The following is a 20,356-nucleotide window of genomic DNA, read 5'->3' on the forward strand; positions in this document are numbered from 1 at the left end:
TCCTCACCCTGCTCAGTCTGTGCCCAGCCTTCTGGGCACAACTCATGCCTGTCCCAAGCACTGAAAATGGGAAATAAGAGCTGGTCATAAAAGACAGTGAAGAAAGGTTTGATATTATTTCCAACCTTGTTCTTTTCCATTTAGTAGGAATTATATATATAAACATATGTGTGTACGTACATAAAATATTTCTACCATATTCAGTGAATGCTGTTGCTTAGCTTGCAAATTATTCTCCTTACAGTTTTACCAACAACAATAACCTATTTAAGGTTGAAATTTTAAAACTAACATGACTTCAAAATCCCATTTTCAAAAACGTCTCAAGCTCTTAGGAATAGAACTTCATGGCATTTACTGTTTCTATATGCTCTTGAAGGATATGGGAGGTAGACTCCTGAATTTCTAAGTCCCTTTTTCTTCACGTGAAGATCTGTTTGTGACTCTGGTTTCTAAAACTCTGCACCATGCATCTAGGTGGAAGTGATACACATGAATGATCTGTTTTCAAAAGTGTTAGGTTATTATAGCATAATCAATTGATTATCATCTATTTTAGTAGTCATTTTAATCCAATTATATATATTTTTTTATTTTAATCTTTGGAATTCATTAATGAAAACTTACATCGTTGCTTGTAGCCATGAAAAATTAGATCAAGTACACCCTGCCCTACTTAAGCTGTGTATTAGCAAAGCTACTTTTTCCTCAAGAAATATTCTTTCACAGCTGACTATGACTTTCCAAATGCTTAGGAAAAAACCCTCCCTAATTGATAACCAAAATTTAATCATAGTCGGATACTTCCAGTTTGCATTCAAATAAGGTATTTCTCTGTATAAATAAGCTTCCCTTGGTTGATTATTCATATTGTAGTTCAAAATGTTTAAAAATGAAAGACAGAGTTGGATGAAATGTAGACTACTTAATACAGTGTGTATTTAATATAAAAGTCATGCATTATTCATTTTTGCAATTTGAATAACTTTGAATTTAGCATCCCTGTTCTTCATCTTTTCCTTTGATGAACAATTAATTATTAAAATATAATATTGTCAGCATATGGCACAAAAATCCTTGAAAGTGTAAAATGAGCTTCGTTCTCCTGCCATCCTTTGATAAAGGGATACTCCGTATTCTCGGTTTCTCACAGAATGTTTATCCAGCATCTTAAGTGATTCCATCATTCTAAATAAAAGGTTATAAAAGTTAAAAATAGTTAAAATGTTCATTTTAACTGAAACATTTGTTCTTAAATACAAGAGGAAAGCTCTTTTCAAAATGTGTCTCTACGTCCCATCTATTTCATATATAGTTGTTGGCTGTTAGTGCAAAGAGGATGTTTGCACGTTCAAATACTCTTTCAGATTCGTAGCAGTCCACTGTGTGCTCGGCTTCCAGAGAGAGAGAGACAGGTTCTTAAATAGAAAACCCATGTCATTTCGCTGTGAAGATGTGTGTGTGCTGCATTTGGAAATCAGATCTTGTGACTGAGTTTGCAGTTTTTCTAACCAATTTTTTCCTGCATAAAAATAAGCCAATCAAATTAAATACGACCTTTTGCTATGATTATATCTTCTTGATTAGAATCTCTTTGAACTTTGGCCAATCATATATATTTTACTATTTATTATCTAAGTACACTTTCTTCCCAGAGGTGTGCTAAGAAGAGGAAAAAATGTGTTTGTTTCCTTTTTGGGGATGCAGAAGTGGTTGATACCTGCTTGGATTAGAAGAAAAGAAATCGTTAATGAAGAGGTTGCAGTATTCTGTTACAATGTATACTTTGACTTTCATAGAGTTACTCTTATTTTGGAACACCAAAGGAAGGCTATGAAAACATGGCACGCCTGTTGATATTGTGCAGAAGAATAGAAGATGTCTGCAGTGCATCGTGTATTTGCACCTTGCAGCAGCAGTGGAGGGAAAAAAAATCCCCCTGATTATCAGACTGCTGCTCAGAGGTATAGGCAACTCTTGATTTGATCAAGACTTCTTGAAAACTGTGGGATGCTGTGGAAGTGAATTCTGCAGACTTCATCCTTTTTTTTTTTTCCTTCTGACTTTGGAAGATGTGTGTGTCAATCACCAGCCTACCTGCTTCTCTGCTCGGCTACGGGGGGAGCGGGCTTGCCTAGCAGCTCTGGTGAGACAGAGAGAAGAGTTCCTGCTGCCCAAACGTGGACTCGTTTGAGGCACGAAGAATATAGAAAGTGAGGAATAGAGATGTATGGGAGAGCCTCGCATGTCAGTATGCCCTGAGGCAGTGAACACCTTTGCACAGACTGAGAGGGAGCTCAGGCCTGTGAGTCAACATAAATTGCAGAGGATAAATGCTCAAGGATGGCAGGGAAATTGTCTTGCCTGCAGCTGTTCCCTCCTTTCATTTATTTATTTTTCTTCACAATGTTAAATATTACCAGCTTGTCACCATTACTTGAAGGTAAATGCTTTCAGTGCTTAGGTTGGCATTTCAGGCTGTCCAAGGAGCTTCTCAGAGGAAAGACTGTTGGAGCCTGGGAAGGAGTTTCTTGGATTAGGGGGAAGAGGCAGTGGTTTTACCTCTGAAACATGGTTCTGGTGCTGTGCTGACTGCACCCAGCAGCACCCCGGGCAATGCATGGAGCTGGAGCCCAGCTTCAGAGGTGCCCTGCTGCCCTGCTTTCCAGCTCGTCCCCCCAGCAGCTCCCAGAGAGGTTTGGCTGGGCAGCGTGGCTCTGCCTCCTCCATCTCAGCAACCCGCGGAGGGATCGGCCGCACTCCCGCATCCCTTTTCCCTGTTGGTGGGGATGGGACGGACACGCTACCCGATGCCCTTCGGTTGGGCAGCAGCAAGTGGGACCACTGGGGTCCGGCTGTGTCCTCGCTGGGTCTCGGTGAACCCTCACTGCCACCAAGCTGAAGAGCCATTTACTGAGCGCTGAAACCACTGAATACAGTGTTATTTCTATGTTAGCATAAACCAGTGGGATAACAAGGGTATTTCACACTTGCACACCTTCTAAATAGGAGCGTGTGCGTTTGGTATAGGTTTGACTAGCATTTTGGCTGCTCTTTTAATAATCAACACATCAGCTCTTACAGAGCCTTCCTGATAGGGTAGTTTCATCTTCATTATATATATATATGATAAAATATGTTGTTGCCATTGCACCTTGTTAGGCTGCCTATCAATGTGATGTCTGTTTTAAAGACACATAAAAAAAGTGTAATTCTGCTTGTCAATCTTCCCCGCAGAGAAGGAGACCTTTCTGGATCCCTTTGTGCTGAGGGACCTTCTGCCGACATCGCTGGGGAGTTACTACCGCTACGCAGGTTCTCTGACTACTCCTCCGTGTAGCGAGATCGTGGAGTGGATCGTTTTTCGGAAGCCTGTTCCCATTTCTTACCATCAGGTGTGTTTATTTTGTTAGTGAAGCCCATCTCTTGATTTGCCCTCTTTAAGACAGTGTTTTCAAAACCCGCCGTTTTAATTTTGAGAACAAAAATGTTTCTGTTGACAAAAAAGGAAGTGTCGGTGATTTTTTTTTTTCTCTTAAGCAATATTGTTTCTGAATATGAGCCATCAGTCTTAAGAAGACAGTACAACATGAAACCCAGTTTCCTTTCAATGATTTATTTGGTATTGTTTTTGTTAAGATTAAATTAAGCTACGGTATAAATATTTACATGGAGTTCCTTTTTATTCTTTTTAATTGAAACTTACTTTTCAAAGTAAAGTGAGTGATTTCAGTTCTGCTCAGATTTAGTAATTTGAACTAATTACATTAGAAGAGACATCCTTCCATCAATTCTCCATGCTTAACCGTTTTTATAACACAGTAAAGCTACCATTATGTGCTTAGAGAGCTGGCGCACAAATCTTTAAAATTAGCACATAGCAGCTTTTAATGCAAATAGACGCAATGTCTGGGATTTGTCTGGAGAAGAATGCTCCCAATAAAGTAATGGCTAGATGGAGTCAGATGTTTACCAGTTAAGTGTATTTTGACATTGTTTGTTGTCTTTAGAAAGCCATCCTGCTGAAGTTAGTCTTTCCTTTTATTCATCTGGCTTAAGCCACTGAAAAAAACTTTTTAAATACCCTAATTCTGTACAGTGTGAATAGTTCACTGAGTGATCATGACTGAGAGATGCTGGTTCTCAAAGATTTCAGAAGGGTGGTAGGCAATCACCATGCCCCTACTCCAGGCTTTTTTTCATGTTTTCTCAATCCCATTGCTTCTCCCGTAGACTCTTTCATCTTTTTTTGAAGTGCTATGTTCAAAACCAGTCTCAGTGCTTCAGCTGGGGCTCTCCCAAGGCTGAGGGACATGGCAGGATTCATGTGTCCAGCCACCCGTGCTGGTGTTGTTTTGCCTTTTTGACAAAAGCATGACGTTATTGCCCACGTTCAGCTCCTGGTCAGCAGGAACCCCTTTGCTAGAGGCTCTCCCCAGCATGCTCTCTAGCAGTGCTGAGCACATCACGCGTTCATGCAGCCCACGGTGCTGGCTGAAGCGTGGGACTCTGCACATGGTCCTGGTTGAATCGGACCCTTTGTTTTTTTCAGGCTATTTCTCTGATTGTCGAGATCATTTTGAATTCTGTCCTTGCCTGCAGGATACTTGCAATCCCTTGTAGCTTTTCAGTACATCAATAAGTTTACTGTTTATTATTTGGTGGCTGCGAGGCCTGGCCCACACTCAATTTTATACCCTGTGTACGCATCAGGTGGGTCATGACTTCATTTTTTTCTTTTTCTTTTTTAACAAATGCAAATAAAGTGGTAAATACCAATTATGGACATCATAATAATGGTATAAAGGTACTTTAGCCTGGCATAGCTTCTTTCCTGTGCTGTACAATAGTAACTGTGCCAAGTCAAGCCTTTAAAATTTGGCGTTGTGCTGCTTTATGCATGCATGTGTGGTTGAAGGGCTGAGAATTCTGTGTGTAGACAGACTTTCATTGATACTACAACACATGTGGAATAAATAATAGTATTCTTCTCCTTGGCAGCTCTAGATGGGTGTATTTTAAGAGCCTGCCACCCTGCCATTGCTATGATTATTATTTGTTCCTCTAACAGAAACAGTGCAACATAATCCATTGCCATAGTTTAACCTTCTTTATCACAAACCCCATGAAGCAGCCTGTAATCCCAGAGGAGGAAAGTGATATTGTTTAAGCTTTGTTGCTGTTCCAATTAAATCCTTGCTTTTGTGCAAAATACCTTGCTGTAAAAAGGACAGTATGAAGTGGTCCATTTGTGGAGGCTTCTCTATTTTATTCTCAGTGCTCCATCATCATCATCTTTCCCGATAATTAGACAACAAAACAGGACAAGCCGTGTCACCCTGCAGATGCATTGTAAAGCTAAGTGCATTCAATGACCCAAAGCATGGCATTATCTCTCATAATGCATACCTCAGAGTATCTCATTGTGCTTATAACGGTTTCAGTATTTTTAATTGCCATTTGTATATCCAGCCCTTTGAAAACTGTGCACATCAGGCTTTAATGGTTTGTAATTACATGACTCGGAGTTTTAGATCAGGTTTCCCTGTATCTACAATAGTCTTATAACAGCTTTTCATTTCTTCTTATGAACGGGAGCTCTTGTACTCCTTGAAGAGCATGAATGTAGCTCCTTGACTGCAGCTCTTATATTTTTTTTTTCCTGGCTATAGATAAATTAATTTCTCATTTGTGGTAGATAATATTTTTATAGTAAAAATGAAGTTGAAATGACTTATATATACTTCAACACATAAAAAGGGGAAGGTTAAAAATCATATTTGATTTGGCAGTTGTTAAAATGCAATTATACCTCCCCAAGGTAGCATGGCAGAAGAAAATATTTTAAAAGTTCTCTCTGAAAGTTTAAAAATTCAATTAATGTCATGGAAGTATAAGCCTAGAGACTTGACTTCAGAGGAGCAGTTGCTACCCAAGTTCTTAAGCTTTTATAAAGTAACTTTAAGCCCTGTTGGCTGGCTTCACCAAAACTGCTTCCAGTGCATGAAGCGCAAAAGATACGTAAATATTCACAAGAGTTTTGGTCTGTGCTTTCATAGAAGGGCATAGCAGGATCATCTGTTGGGTATTTTTCTTAAGATAAAAGTGTAAGATAATAGTCCCTTTACCCCCTTTTTAACCCATCCGTCAATGCTTCTGAAGGGCTTCTGCTAATAATTAGGAAACGGTTTTCAAGATTTTTCAAGATGTTTCTCTCAAGAATCAGAGAGAGACCTGCGGTTGAGAACCAAGGAATAGGGCATTCATCTAAGAAGCAAAAAAATCCAAATCCCACCATCAGTACCTGCAATACTGGAAGCGGTACCTGAGCTCCTTGCCTGTGATAGGAACTGGTCACTGGCTGTCACCCCTCCCTGCTGGCCACCTGCTGTCCCTCGGCCTCAGTTTCCCTGCTTGTACAGTAAAAGCAGTTGTGATTAGGGAGAAGCTACTGCTAAAACTTTACAAGCCTGACTTGTGCTGTTATCTGGGAAGTGATAGCCTGTAGTGGGACTCAGTTCCCTTGGTTTTGTGTTTTAGTGCACAGCTGCCAAACCCAGGATGAGACCTGTGTGGGCCATCCTTTCTCCCTCCCGCTATCCATGCGCTGCTCCCAGTCATATCATTCCTATACATACCTCTATTAGCCAGTTCAATGCACCACCCGCTCCAAGGGGAATTCCTTTTGAAATGAAATGTGTAAAAATTGACTCTCTCCTGCCCTGGGGGTCAGAGGAGTTTTCCAGATTTAAGCCTAATAACTAGGATTGTCAAGCCCAGCAGACTGGGCGAGCTGGACAGCAGCAGCAAAAGGGGGTTCAGAGTACTGGTTTGAAAGGAAATTAAATAATGGTAGTGAGCGCCTCTTGGTTCAGCGGAGGATGCTTAACTGCTTTGTTACACCTTCCTTTGATTATTTTTATCAGTGCTATCAACTGAGGCTCCAATGATAATTTTTCCCAGTTGCAAGTTTCAGGACTCTCACACTTCTCCGTAGCTTTTAGAGCAGATGCACTTAAGGAAAAGGGTGTAGCTTTCAAAGTGACTTGTCATTAAGCTATGAGTGTAATTCAAGTCCCTTTTTAAAGTCTTGGGCCAGATTCTGTACTCCCGAAATCTATGCTATCAATATATGTAATTGATGTTGATGTAAACCGTATCAGGACTGAATCTTTCTCTGCTCTGTCTTGCTCGGTCTTTCCAGCAGCAACATAACTAATTCTAGTTCTTGACCTGAATGATAACAAGCTATTAGTAAATGCTATACTGACCTTGATAGCTGTGAGAAAAACATTAGCTGAAAATATTTTCACCTTTAGTTTGCTAGAAATTTCTTTCTAAGAAATACTAAGATACGAAGTAACAGAAAAGTTTTCCAATTACAGTTCTTTCTTACAAGTTAATACATTTTATTAAAAATAGCTCAGATCTGAATCTGACAGAGGAAACTTATTCCCAGAGAAGTATATGCTAACTGTGCCTAAATACATTTATTCTGTTATTTTTTTCTCACCCTTTAGTTAGGTATCAGAGGGAACAGTGGTTGGTAGGGAGGTCAGGGTGCTTGGAGCTGGTAGTCCTGAGCGCCCTCCACTCTGCTACTGGCCTGCTTCTGGGCAAGCCAGCTCATGGGTTTGGGTGTCCACCCGTAAAGGTGTGACAACTGCAGTGACCTTCCTGCAGAAGTGCTGCAAGAGCTGTCTCTGAAGCTTAGCCTGGCAGCTAAACTTCGTAAGGTGTTCGGAGATAAGGTAGCGTTGCCCTGTCCTGGAGAAGGCTCCTGGGGTGGACTGACCTGGAAGCACTTTTTGACGCGATACTGCAAGACAAAACGGTGCCAGCGGTGAGGAGGGTTTGGTGTGGCTGTCGCACACAAAATCCTTCCAGACAAGAGGTCTAAGGGCAAATGTTTCCTTGCCCATGACAGACGTCCACGGGTTGCTAGAAGGCCTTCTCCCTTGTTGGGCAGGATAAGCGCTGTGCCGAGATAAGACGGTTGGCAGTGATTTCAGTGGGCAGCCTGGCTTCCCATGTGGTTTATCAGTCTTGGCATCAACATTTTACTTCCTGCCATTTTACTTTCTTATCAGCCACCCAGATTTCACCACATTGTTTTTCTAATTAACGTCCTTTCTCTCCCCTGCCATGATGGCTGTGATCAGCTGGAGGCATTCTACTCCATATTCACCACCGAACAGCAAGACCACGTCAAGTCCGTGGAGTACCTGAGGAACAACTTCCGACCGCAGCAAAGCCTGAACAACAGGAAGGTGTCTAAATCTGCCGTGAAGGATGCTTGGAGCCAAGATATGACAGACATCTTGGAAAATCCACTCGGCACAGAAGCTTCCAAAGGTAGATTACACTTACGAATTTTGCGCTTGACTAATAGGAGAATTTTTTTTGTCTACTTTGTCATCAAATGGTGTCAAGGATAGCTGTGAGCTACCAAAGAAATAATACAGTGTACACAGGCATTCCTTGTTGGTATGTGTCAATAGATAAACTAATCCTGCGTGTGGCTGCAATTACCTGTGAAATTCGCTGTCACAAGGTGCCATGGCAATAAAGCCCCAGAATATGTGAGTCTCAAACTGGCTATGTGCCTGTTTCTGCTGACTGGCTGTAGGGCCTTAGAGATGCCTGACAAAAGGGAAACATGAAGGGACAAGGTCAGAGGTAAAATTTCAGCCCCATTAGCACTGACTCATTGGGTGTTTGAATGGGAATAGACTATCCAGAGGTAGTTACGGGTTTCATTTCTGCAGTAACAAGACTTTTGAAGAACCATCGACCTTTTAATTCAACGTTTGTATCAATCCGTTGGTAATGGTGACAGGGGAAAAAAATCTCTTCCTGATAGGCAGGTGATTTTCTAACGTCTTGCTGAAGTGTTTCATGTGCCTTTTTGTAGAGCAGCTGGCACTTGCTTCTGTCAGACACTGGATAATGAGCTGGATGGAGGGGGGTGGGACAGAGGTTGCAGTCGTTGCGTTGGCACAGACAGCCCTGGCTAGAGGAGCGCATTAAAAATTCTGAGAGAAATGTGTACTGGATAAAATAAGACTAGAAATAAATATCGTTTATTACCTTTATTTGCCTTTATTTTATTGAACGGTGTTATTTACAGATAGGAGGAATGACATGTATTTCCCAGTCTTCAGTCTCGAGAAATGTGTGGTGCTTAACCAGTTCTGGGTAGAGGTAAAGAAGAGGGGGGGCAGTTCGCCAGAAGGAAACAGCTAAGCAGATTTACAAGCTTCCCTTTCATACCTGGCATTTTCACCTGGCCAGGCACAGAAAGCTTAGTTTTTAGAGGACGTGAATCATGAAAACAGCTGCGTTCAGCAACCTCACCCTCCCAAGAGAGTGCTGGAAGAGTGTATTTCTCAGGGCTCATTATTCTGTGAGTGTGCTTATTTATATATATATAATATACACGCACACAAACCTCATGTACATTAAAGGCAGCCTTGGGACGGAGAATTTCCATCAGTGAGAAGGAGATCTTGGGAATCAAGAAACCCTGCTACGCTCTGATGCTCTGGCCTGCAGTTTTCAATCAGTGTTTTAACAGCAACATGTGTCAATATTTATTTCTTCAGTTATATCCTGTGTACGTATTACTTACCCAGAACAGTGATGAAAGTTAATAGGTTGCATTATGTTAAAAGTGACAAAACTGACTAGTTTTTATTTTGAGTGCAGCCAAGGTACTTCTGGTACATGTGGTATAATATTCAAGAAGATTTTACTGCTTTGGCCACATGCCTGCATATTCCTTGCCTCACTGGATGGTTTTTAAGATTATAAAAATGCTTTAGGTGATTTTCGCCCCCATAGTAAATAGCTGAAACCCACAATTTTGACAGAGCATTACAGTCGCTAAGGTCTGTAGTTAATGAGCTGATCTTGAAGTTGGAAGTGTTGATACCAAAGGAGCACTTGAGTAAATGGGAAGATTCGCATTGACTTTGATCTTCAAGAACTCTAAGGCCCAGATTCAACCAAGCGCACATGGATTGGTTAACATGATATGAGCCAGTCCACAGGAGCAAGGGCACCACACAAACATTAGTCCACATTTAGATAGCTTGGTGCCTGGGTGCTTGACACCTCACATGCTTGGGGACTGGTTTCCTGAGCAGGTTCTCTCTGGGTCCTCTCCCATCATGTCCAGGTGCTGTAATGCTCTGTACTCATGCCTGCCCGGGAATTTGAGCTTACGGCACGTTTAAGAGGGACTCTCGGGTGGGGGCCACGCATTCCCCCATTTGCTGTGATCTGACAACATTCAGCGTGCCATCTAATGGCAGGGATGATGCTAGAGTTGGTGATTTTTTTTTTCCCTTGAGCTTTTGCTATAGGAGGCTAATGGCTGGGCAGCCAGTCTTTTTGTACCGGCTCTGTCAACTTGTCACTTTTTGGGTTTTGTGCAGACCAAGGAACACTGGAAATAGGTGCATTTTTTTCATGAACTTAAAAATAAATAGGTTGCTGCAGTGTTGCTAACACAAAATGGATTGTAGTGTAGCCTCCAAAGGTTACAGGGATGAGTTATAGCTGTTCCAGAGATATAACAATGTGGATGTTTCTGGCCCCTTCTTTGACAAAGGTGAACGGTGATGATGTGCCTGGTCCACTGCACATTCTGAACTACTGACATATAAATAAAATGAGTTGAAGTCATAATACTTGAGTGAAAGCAAAACCTATTGTTTATTCAGCTAGTAAATACAGTACCTCTTTATCTAGTGTCATTCATGCAAAAGTACTGAGAAGCCGAGTGCACGGAGCACTTCTCAGCCAGACAGTCTAGCATACAAATATAAGAGTGTAGGGTTAGCGTAACAAATCTATTTTATGCAGATTCTTCTGCACACGTCATGGTTGCATCTCGATGCGTTCCATGTTGCATTAAGCAATGTGACCAATGGCTGTCACATGTTGCCTCCTGTCTGCCCTCCCCATGCTTAGATTTGTGTGTTGTAGAAAAAGGCAAGGTCGCGAAAACGTGTCTTTTACTTGCTCCAAGGTGATATGGTTTGTGATGGTCTTCAGCTCTGGAGGGGAAGTTTGGATTTGCTTGTCGGTGTGAATTTTTGCAATTTGTTTCCTCTGTCACACTCTATTAAGTCTGTGGGCAGTATTGCTAATCCAGAAAACAGTGTAGCATTCGTTATGTAAGCCTTTCTTATTTTGGAGGAAAATGTGCCCAGAACAATTTGCATAATGTTCAGAATAATTTTCAGAATTCCCCGGTGAATAGGGAATTTCAGATCAGCACAAAGCGATGCAGCTCTGCAGTTGTCCGTTGACAAACGTGCTCTCCTAAACAGTTTGGCACCAAACAGGAATGTCTTTTCTCCCAGCTATCAAAGCTATCTCAGGTCACAGAGCCGTGACCAGTAGCATAACCTGCAGATACACTGGTGGAAAACTATTTCTCACTGTATGCCAGTCCTCTGAGTGTTTCCTTAGCAAAGCTCTGTAAGTGGTGGCATTTGGTAAATAAAATGTCTTCTGGGAAAGGCTATTTTAGGTCAACCAAAACTGTCAGTGCATTTGGATCCAGTTTGTTAGCCAATATGAATGTTACCAGCCTTTTGTTTTGCAGTTACTCTCCTCTCCTTCCTCTTTTTTAACTTTAAAGAGGCAATGAAGAGAGGGGCGGTGTTTTCAATCATCAGAATACAAGATGGTGAAAATATTTAGTTAATTTGAAAGAGTGTAGAGGGCTAATTTTTCACTTGGGAGTGAAAACTCCAGTTTTCCTTTTGTGTTAGTGCTTAGCAAGAAGAGTTTTCTTTGGTTCCATTATCTCATTCCTTCCTCCTGTTGGCAAAAGCTGATTTAAAACAGTTCTCCTGAGGACTGCTCGTATGCCTGGTATAAAAGCATACACATAAGACCTTTGCTGAATCAGAGCCCATGAGCTGAGCTTAATTCTTAAGTTGACCGTGGAGCTATTTCAAGAAACCATACAGATCATCTTTAAATATCTTATTTCTGAAATGTACCATTCAGGATAAATACTGTTTGGCTATGTAATTGTGGCAACTGGTGGATTGATAATAAACCGTCATACAACAATATTTTTTAAGAAGATGAAACTTTCAGAGATTCAAGATATACAGTGGATCATGCTGTTAAATCATGCAGATCATCAGGCCTGTAAAATTTAACAAGAGGGCTCACCAGTGTTACAGTACCGATTTATATAAAGTTTTGCAAAGTTAGAGGTTCTCTGTACAGATATATTAAACCAGGAGTGTGTTTGTAAAATGTTCATCAGATACTGTAAGTATCAGTGGCAGTGGTAGTGTTTGATTTTTTGCACGTGACCACCTCTGTTGAAATTGCTGCCTTTCTTCTCTGGTCTGTCCTCTGCGGCTCAGGACCGTGTTGCTCTGTCACATCACATATTGTGCTCCTGCCTTTTCATGGGCTGCTTTCAAGCAGCTATGCTAGAGGGATTCCTAATTATTTACCAGTTTAATAGTGTACATTGTTCTTCGGGGACAAATAGACAGAATTCTTACATGAAAGTCCATCCAGTTCAAGGACCTCAGTCTGCATGTTTCTTACTACTTTCACATGTTGTCCCACCAAGCAGAGATGTATTTACAAAACATTACCTGCTTCAGTAGAGGTGTAGGCGTTGAAGCTCAGGAGGAAAAGGTGTTTCATTTCCTTGTTTTACGTTGTACCCCATGTGCAACAATATTTGCCCGTTTTATTTTGCTGCTGATTAGGACCATCAAGTGTTGTTTCATTCTCTCTGTTTTTTAACGCTGAAAAAAAAACCCCTTTAACCTTTCTGTCTCATTAAACGTGCCGCAAGCCTCACAACACTTAAACAAGCATCCCATGTGAGGGGCTCTTGACATCAGAGTTTTCTTTCACAGATGCCTGATTACTTCCCCAAAGGTGTCTGATTACTCTTTGCTGGAGTCTCAAATGATGCTGTTTCCCATCAGTGGGAATTCGTCTTAGAGTACCATCTTTAATTATGATCCCAGACTAAGTTAAATAATGAGCAGTCGTAAATTCACTCTAGGAAAACTTACTTAACTTTGGGCTCTAAATTAACAGCTGGGACATTTCTCTAGTAGTGTGCAGGCGATCATTTTCCTTATTGTTCTTTGTTAAGCTGTAGTGATGCATAGTTTGGAAGTCCTTGTAACTTAATGCCATGGAAACGTGGATAGAAGATATTTGGATTTTCCCTCCCGCATGCTTTGCACTGGAGGCATGGCTCCGGCTATTGCGATCAAAGGTACAACACTGCTCAAGCAAAGCAGTTTAGTTCATGTTCACTATTTCATGGCTCCTGGCATCAGAAAGGAAACTAAGGCCTCCTACGAAGGTATTGGCTTTTCTGCATGGCGTGGCATCCTTGCGTTGGAGTGCGTCTCCACTGCAGCATCACCCTTCTGGAGATTCAGTGCAGCAACATCATCATTGCGAGGCAGATAGTGTTTCTGAATGAGAACAAGTTATTTGTCTCATTTATAGCCTCCGTTATTACTCCCAGTAATTTGTTTTTTCTTTCTAAATGCCCATGTTTTATGAGAACTCTCTCAAAACAACTTTGCAGTCTCTTTGTGCCCTCGGGTTCTCTCTGGGAGGCCAAAAAGGGTGTTAGGCAGAAAAGTTCTGCTCTCACAGAATGTCATTTATATATTTTAGTCAAACCTGAATGACCACAAAATATGGTATAGCAATAAGCGTAATCTATCTGAAACAACATTGTAAATGTAAATTTAAAATGATACATTATTGACATCTTAACTTGGAATTGCTAAAGCAAAATTATAACTATTTTCTTTAAATATCTTAGGGGAAACGAAAATAAGCAAGAACCTTTTTTAGTTAACTTACGATATATGTACCATTACAGTTGATTGTTCCTGTCCTTTGGAAGAATCTGTTTTACAGGTTGATTTCTTCATAGATTAACAACTCCTTCCCAGTTTCCTTGGATAACTGGCCTTTTCCTGCTTTCCTTTTTGATTTCATTTTGTTACGAGGATTATCCTTTCCTGATTCCATTCCCCTTTAATCAGGTCAGCGCCCTACTACTGTGTGCTGGTGCAGATGAATCTATGCATCATTATTAGGGTTTCTGCTGGCGCAGCAGACTGGCTCGGTGCAAAAGGTTGCACTTGAGGGTGGTAACACCGTGCTGCTAATTGCTTGCCCTGCATCTTCTTTGCACTGTAGACCTGCCCGGCTGCCACTATGCCTCAGTGCTCCGAGGAAACGTACTCACCTATTGCTGCCAGAGTCTCCTTTGACGTGCACCTCAAGTAACTGCTGTAATCACATTTTAGGCAGAAATTAGTGTGCTCCTTCTGCATATCTCATCTCTTCCACCTCATCCGTGTCTTGCTCTCGTGTATGCAGTTGTCTTGGAGCACGTCATGCAAAAGCAGGAAAGGACAGGCTGCTGCCTTCTGAAGACTTTCAGGTCAGTCAGCTGGAAGGCAAAGCATATCAGGAAAAAAACTGACCCATTTTGAGGGGGAATGGGGTACAAAAAGAAGTGGTACATATACCTGACATAGGTCTTATGCTTCTCCTCGCAGTGTCTCTGTTCTGCAGGCTTCTGTCTTCACCTGTAGTAACTTCTGTGTGGTCGTAGTGTGAGCAGCGCATGTGTCTGTGCCTGAATGTGGTGGACAGCTTACCAGTAGATTTATTAATAAACAATAAGTAACGGCTTGCACTTGTTTAGAGATTATAAAAGTCCCAAGCCAAAAGAGCAAAAGGAATTCAGTGTGAAAGTTTTAAGTATGGTTTGGGTTCACAGCTGCCACTAAAGCTGAAAGAGCTGAGTACTTGTAAGGGAACTTGATGATTTATTCCATTTGCACCTGCAGGAAATTCCTTTCTGCACTGCCTACCTGCTGATCCAGCTGTTCGGCCCACAGAAGTACTGATTTTAATTTCAGTCTTGACACAGTGCTTTGGACCATGAGTGCCTGCAGCTCGTCCCTTATGTTGGAAAAAGAAGCTACGAATGGGAAGCTGCTTTCCCGTCTGATTTTGGCCGTCCCTCAGGCATGTATCAGGATGCTTTGCCTGCCCCGTTGGCTTGTTCTTCCTATGCTTCCCGGTCCAAGCAAGCCTCGCCAGGACATTGGAAAGGATGGCTTGGCTAACATGGCAAATCCATGTCCTTCTGGCAGGAAATCCTCCTTTCTCCCTCCTTTCTATGTGATGACATAGCACATGCCACTGAATGTGATCACACGTGTTGCATCAGACGCACTGTATAAGTAAGGACACAGGTGTACATTTTAAACACGAATCACCCTCTGTGTATGCGTGTGTGCAATATAAACATGAAACTTGTGGGGCATATCCTTGTTGGACATCAGTTTAGCCCAGCATGACATCTGACAGAGCAAGGTTGATCTGCACCCACTGAGAATTCAGGCCAAAGCTGCAGAAATGGTATTTGTGAAATATATGAAATATTTGGGCTCAAACACAACGTAGTAAAACACACAGTCCATGCCTTTCAGTAGAACAGGGTCTGTTGCTGTGATGCCATGGAAACTCAAATGCTACAAAGCAAGCCATAGAAGAATGAATCCAAATGCTGGTTGTGCGTTCACCTCGGGATCTGGGCAGGCAGCAGAGGGGCAAAAGCCAGCCTGCCCAGAGCCCCTCCGTCGGAAGCGCCCCACGTGCCGGTTTGCTCATCAGGTTATTTCACAGGGCTCATAAAACAAGTGTGGGGTTTGTCGATGTCCCTCGCACCTTAAGAAACAACCCTGTCTGTTTGAAGCATAGTGAAAGGTAAGAGCAGGGAAGATAAATAGTCTGTCTCCTAGCTACGTTCTGTCTGTGGATTGAAGTAGATCAACACAAATATTTGTGTGTACAGCATGCTCTGGAGCCTGCAAATGCCTGCTGGCAAAGTGCAGGCAAAGGTAAAGGAAAAATGCGTGCTTCGCTTTAAAGCAATTATCCTTATATATTAATAATGTCATTTATAAGCACTCCGAGAAGTTAACAACGTACACTAAAGCAAAGCAAAAAAATTGCAAACGTTTAGTAAAAGGAGAGGGGGGGATAATGTTGTAAGTATGCCTCTTAGCACTTTTCTATGTATTAAAGCCAGTGTTGTCTCTGCGTATGATCCTCATAGTCTATTTGTTATCCTTTGGGAGCACAGCCCTCACTGAACTCTGAGATTGAATGTGACAGCCCAAAGAATGCTGCTGTTTGTTATGGATTGGAGTCTCTTCCCAGGCATCTCCATTGAGTCACGCCAACATGAGGTACCTGAATCTGGCACCGTGTCACTTCCCTTACCATGACGCTGATGGCATGGCACTGAAAGCAAGTGTGAGGGTTCTCATCGCAGCATAACCTATATTTCTGCATTTCAGGGCTAATTTGGAGTTTTGAGGGTCTAATAATGAGAAGGAAAATATGTGTGTGTGTGTGTGTATATAGATACAGATATATAGTTGAAAGTATTTTTCTTCCCTTCTCTGTTGCTGGCATTGCTGTTGCCTTGTCTGCAGTCAGGTTCCTGCGGGCTGCAGGGCTGAGTGAACTCAGTGCAGTATTTTGCTGATAGCACAGGCATCGATGACAGTTTTCAGGCTTCTCTGAAATCAGCTGGGAAACTTGTGGCTGAGTTGGGGATTGTTACAGCAATGGCAGCACGTGGTCCGTCTGTCCTGGAGGACTGGCTCTTCCAACTCCTTCCCAGTGCTGGGACAGAGGGGAAAGAAACACCCTCTCTCCCCCAAGAGCTTGGCCACCAACTTGTTTGCTCTTATGGGGAAAAAGGCATGAAGCCCCCATATTGATCTCTCAGTTTCTCTCCTACTGAGCATGTGGGAAGAAATGCCCCATCTACCATCCTCTGTGTTCCTCCTTTGTAAGCGAGAAACACCATTCCCTGCCACCCATCCATCCCATGCTCACCCAGAGCAGGGGAAAAAAGGAGGAGAAGTGAAACCCCTCTCACCTTACGGCCAGGAGCTGCCACCCAGAGCAAGACAGGACCCTTGTCCCTGTCTTTTAGCTGCCTCTGAGCAGTCCTGATCCAGTAATGGTCTATGGGCACATCCTGATGCCGATGTTTCCTCCCTCCACGTATGAATTGCCTCAGAAGATCCCTGCCCATCTCACCACGAGGGATTCAGGACTTCACTGGCACATTGCTCTTCTGTGCTGAAGATTGTCAGGGTTTCATCACACAACGTGTATCCCACAGTACCGAGGAGAGGAACGGCAGTTTTGCATTGCTGAGACATGCAGCAGGAGGGAGAGAGTGGGATTTTCCAAAAGAGGGCATAGCACAGCTAGAAATAACTGCCTTTAAAGTGGTGACATTTTTATGCATGGAAGAGCTAACTTAGAACATTTTTAGAGGATTTTATAAATCCCTCTGAGCCCAGTGCCACTGGATTGATCATACGAGGCACCTGTTTTACAGGGAGAAGGTATACAAGAAATAACCAAGGGTATGGTTCTTATGCTCTCTCTAACTTTCCGTAAATAGCTCTTTCTGTAACCATAGGTAGCATATGCAAAAAGCATGATGAAACCTAGAAAGTTTGGCTGGTTTTGCATTTCTGTCTTTGAAAGAAAAATGTAGGCTGCTTTTAAAAAAAAAAAGAAAAAGCTGTAATATTCTCTTACATGCCCTTTCTGCATTCATGGGCGTATCTTAATATCACTGGTTAATTTTTGGAAAACAATAAGCCCCCTTTATGTCTTTCAGCTCTCTGAAATGGAGCTGCCAGGAGCTTTTGGATTAAGCTTTATCAGGCTTCAGTTAGGAAAGCCTCGTGGAGGTTACGTAGCCAAATACAACATACAAATCAAATTATGGGAGAGATGAATGCGGAGTTGTTAAATTAATTTTGTTTGTTCCAGCCCATTGGAATGTTTTTAACATGAAGAAAATAATTCTCTGCTGTATGGCTGGCCTGGCCAGCACTTAGGACTGTATTAGCATGCTACATTTGTCTGCGAGTGGCAAACAGGTTTTCTCCAGGCTTGAGTGAACCCTGGAAGACGAGGCTAGCCAAGATGTTGGCTTGCCCCCTGCCTTCCCCCGCAGGCTGATCTGCAGAGAAAAGACTGCGTCAAGCCTCCCAGACAGCCCCGCACATGGCCAACAGCTGGAAACGCCGGCTGAGGCTGCCCTGTGTCAGGTCAGAGGGCTTCCTCCAGATGCACCCGCGCAACCCTCCCTCTTCTGCAGGACTTTTCCATAAGGCAGGAGCCAGCTTGTTTGCCTGGTTCCTGGTTCAGGTCATCCCCAGCAGGAGGGTGAGGTGGTTTTTTTTCGCTCCGACAGGTCTGAGGTGTGCCATGCTCGGGGCATCGCTGCCTGCTGCGAGTCATGCCCATGATACTGTGAACGCGCTTGCCTGTTGAGTGTCTCCAAGATGTAGCCCTGTAGCCCTGGTGAGGCTTTTCTGCCTCCAGGAGTCCTGACACAGGCGGGCTGCTAGCCAGGACATCGTGGCTTTGGTGTCCTGCTAGACCTACACAGGGCCAGTTCAGGTATCTGCTCAGTATTGCACTACACCACAGAATGACATCCTGAAAGCCCCCTCAATATTTTTATTATCCCTTAGGATCTGAAGTTAAAAGAGAGCATTAGTAATATTTTTTCTAAAAATAGCTGAGATGCTGTTTCAATGTGAAATGATGCTGGTTGTTGGTTTCAGTTCTTCTTTTTTCCTCAAGCAATCATGAGTTCACAGGCATTTTTTTTGCTTATTTATCCTCGTTTGAAAAAAAAGCAAAAGAAAAAGAAAAGCTTGTGTTTCTCTTTAGTGTGTCCTGATTCAATTCAGAGGAAGATGCAAACTTCTCCCTCCCTGTCCCAACCTCTTTCTGCATTTCTATTTGTCCTTCAGCTGCACATTTTGCAAAATTAGCATCTAAAAAAAAAAAAGAAAGCAAGGAGCCTGCGGTTCTTTTAATCTTCTTTCAAAAATCCAAAGCACACAGAGTATTGAAAGGAAAATTAGATCTCTGGAAAATGCCAGTTGTTTCATAGATGGTCAAATCATTACACTTTTCTTGTTACCTTTCAGACATTTGCTATGTTATTATGTATCACTTTAATTAAATCATCAAATTGAATTATTGGATCAAATGTTTTTTTATTCCATGGTGTCCTGAGCAGGTTTGGTTTAATTAATAAAACCATATGTTTCATTTTATAAAAAAAGATTTCTTTTTTGCCCATTCATAAGCTGTTAAAAAAAAAAAAAAAAGTGGCTGAACAGAAAAGGTTGGTTATTACTTAATTACAGCGGGTACTGCTATGTGCCTTGGAGTAATTGGAACAAAGTCAGACTAAGTCATGAAAATTTTGTAATATTTACTGAGAAATAGCAGTATTGTAAATTCAGTCTCCTTTTAGCTGGCTGTGAATGAGGTTTGTCCTCGTCAAAACTTGTCTCAGTGAAGTCACTGGAGTCACTCAGCTGCTTAAAAGTGCTCATGACCTTCTTGGATCAGGGTGCAGGGTCAGCGAGGGTCTCCTAACTTTAAGCCTGTGAGTCTCCTATTTACCCTTGGGAAATACCCACTTATTTCCTCTGGTTGCCATGAGCTATTCTGAATGGCATCAAAGCTGGCTGCAGAGAGTGACATGGCATCGAGGATGTGACAGTCCCCTCTCCCTAGGGTGGCTTGGGGTCCTTGGCTGAAAAACAGCTGGCTAGCCATGGTTCAGAGTGGTATTGCCATTAAGGTAAATCTCTGTCTCCCATGAAGGTTACCTGGTTGAATTATTTCTAAAACAATTTGATGCATGATTACTTTAAATATATAAATCTCTGCATGGGCTCCTGGAGGAGGAGGACTGGATAAGACTTTCAGGTCTGGGTAGTCCTTCACCCTGGGCTTCTCTCTCTGGTAGGATTTGATTAGGTGGAGCGATAAAGGCTGGCCTGGCATTTTGAAGTGTTATTCTGTGATGACAAAGGGCTTCAAAGGGGGCAGTTATGATTTATTGGTGCGGTTATCAATAAACAGTGATGTCAGTGAGAATGGATCCGACTATCTGAGCAGAAAGAGGTGAGCATCGAGAGGCATACCAAGGATGGTGAAGCTCTGTAAATAGCGACAACAGCGAGTACTTTCGGCTGTGCCTTCTTGTCCCGGCCCTGGCCACCTTCATGCCATGTTCTCGGGCACCCTGGCTCTGCGGGCTCCCTGCAGAGACCAGGAGGGAGCAGGAGGGAAGGGGTCTGCAGGCAGCAGACCAAGGTGTTGCGTCTGGCTTTGTGGCATTGCCAGCAGAATGCCTTTTGGTCCCTTCAACTCAGTGTAAACAGAAACTCATATTTGTTTTTTC

The 20,356-nt window shown here is 42.5% G+C and overlaps 1 protein-coding gene across 3 annotated transcripts in view; it reads left to right on the forward strand.

Moving 5' to 3' along the window:
• PTPRG (protein tyrosine phosphatase receptor type G) overlaps window positions 1-20,356 on the forward strand; it is a 418,432-nt gene that overhangs the window by 308,049 nt on the left and 90,027 nt on the right. For all 3 annotated transcript variants that reach the window (XM_087744487.1, XM_087744488.1, XM_087744489.1), the window contains 2 exons: window positions 3,238-3,395; window positions 8,163-8,355. In XM_087744487.1, coding sequence (XP_087600613.1) covers window positions 3,238-3,395; window positions 8,163-8,355 — 351 coding nt within the window. The remainder of the gene's footprint in view (window positions 1-3,237; window positions 3,396-8,162; window positions 8,356-20,356) is intronic.

The sequence above is a fragment of the Nipponia nippon genome, unplaced genomic scaffold, assembly GCF_047370975.1.
Source record: "Nipponia nippon isolate SJK-2023a ecotype South Korea unplaced genomic scaffold, ASM4737097v1 scaffold_9, whole genome shotgun sequence".
Classification (NCBI taxonomy): Eukaryota; Metazoa; Chordata; class Aves; order Pelecaniformes; family Threskiornithidae; genus Nipponia; species Nipponia nippon.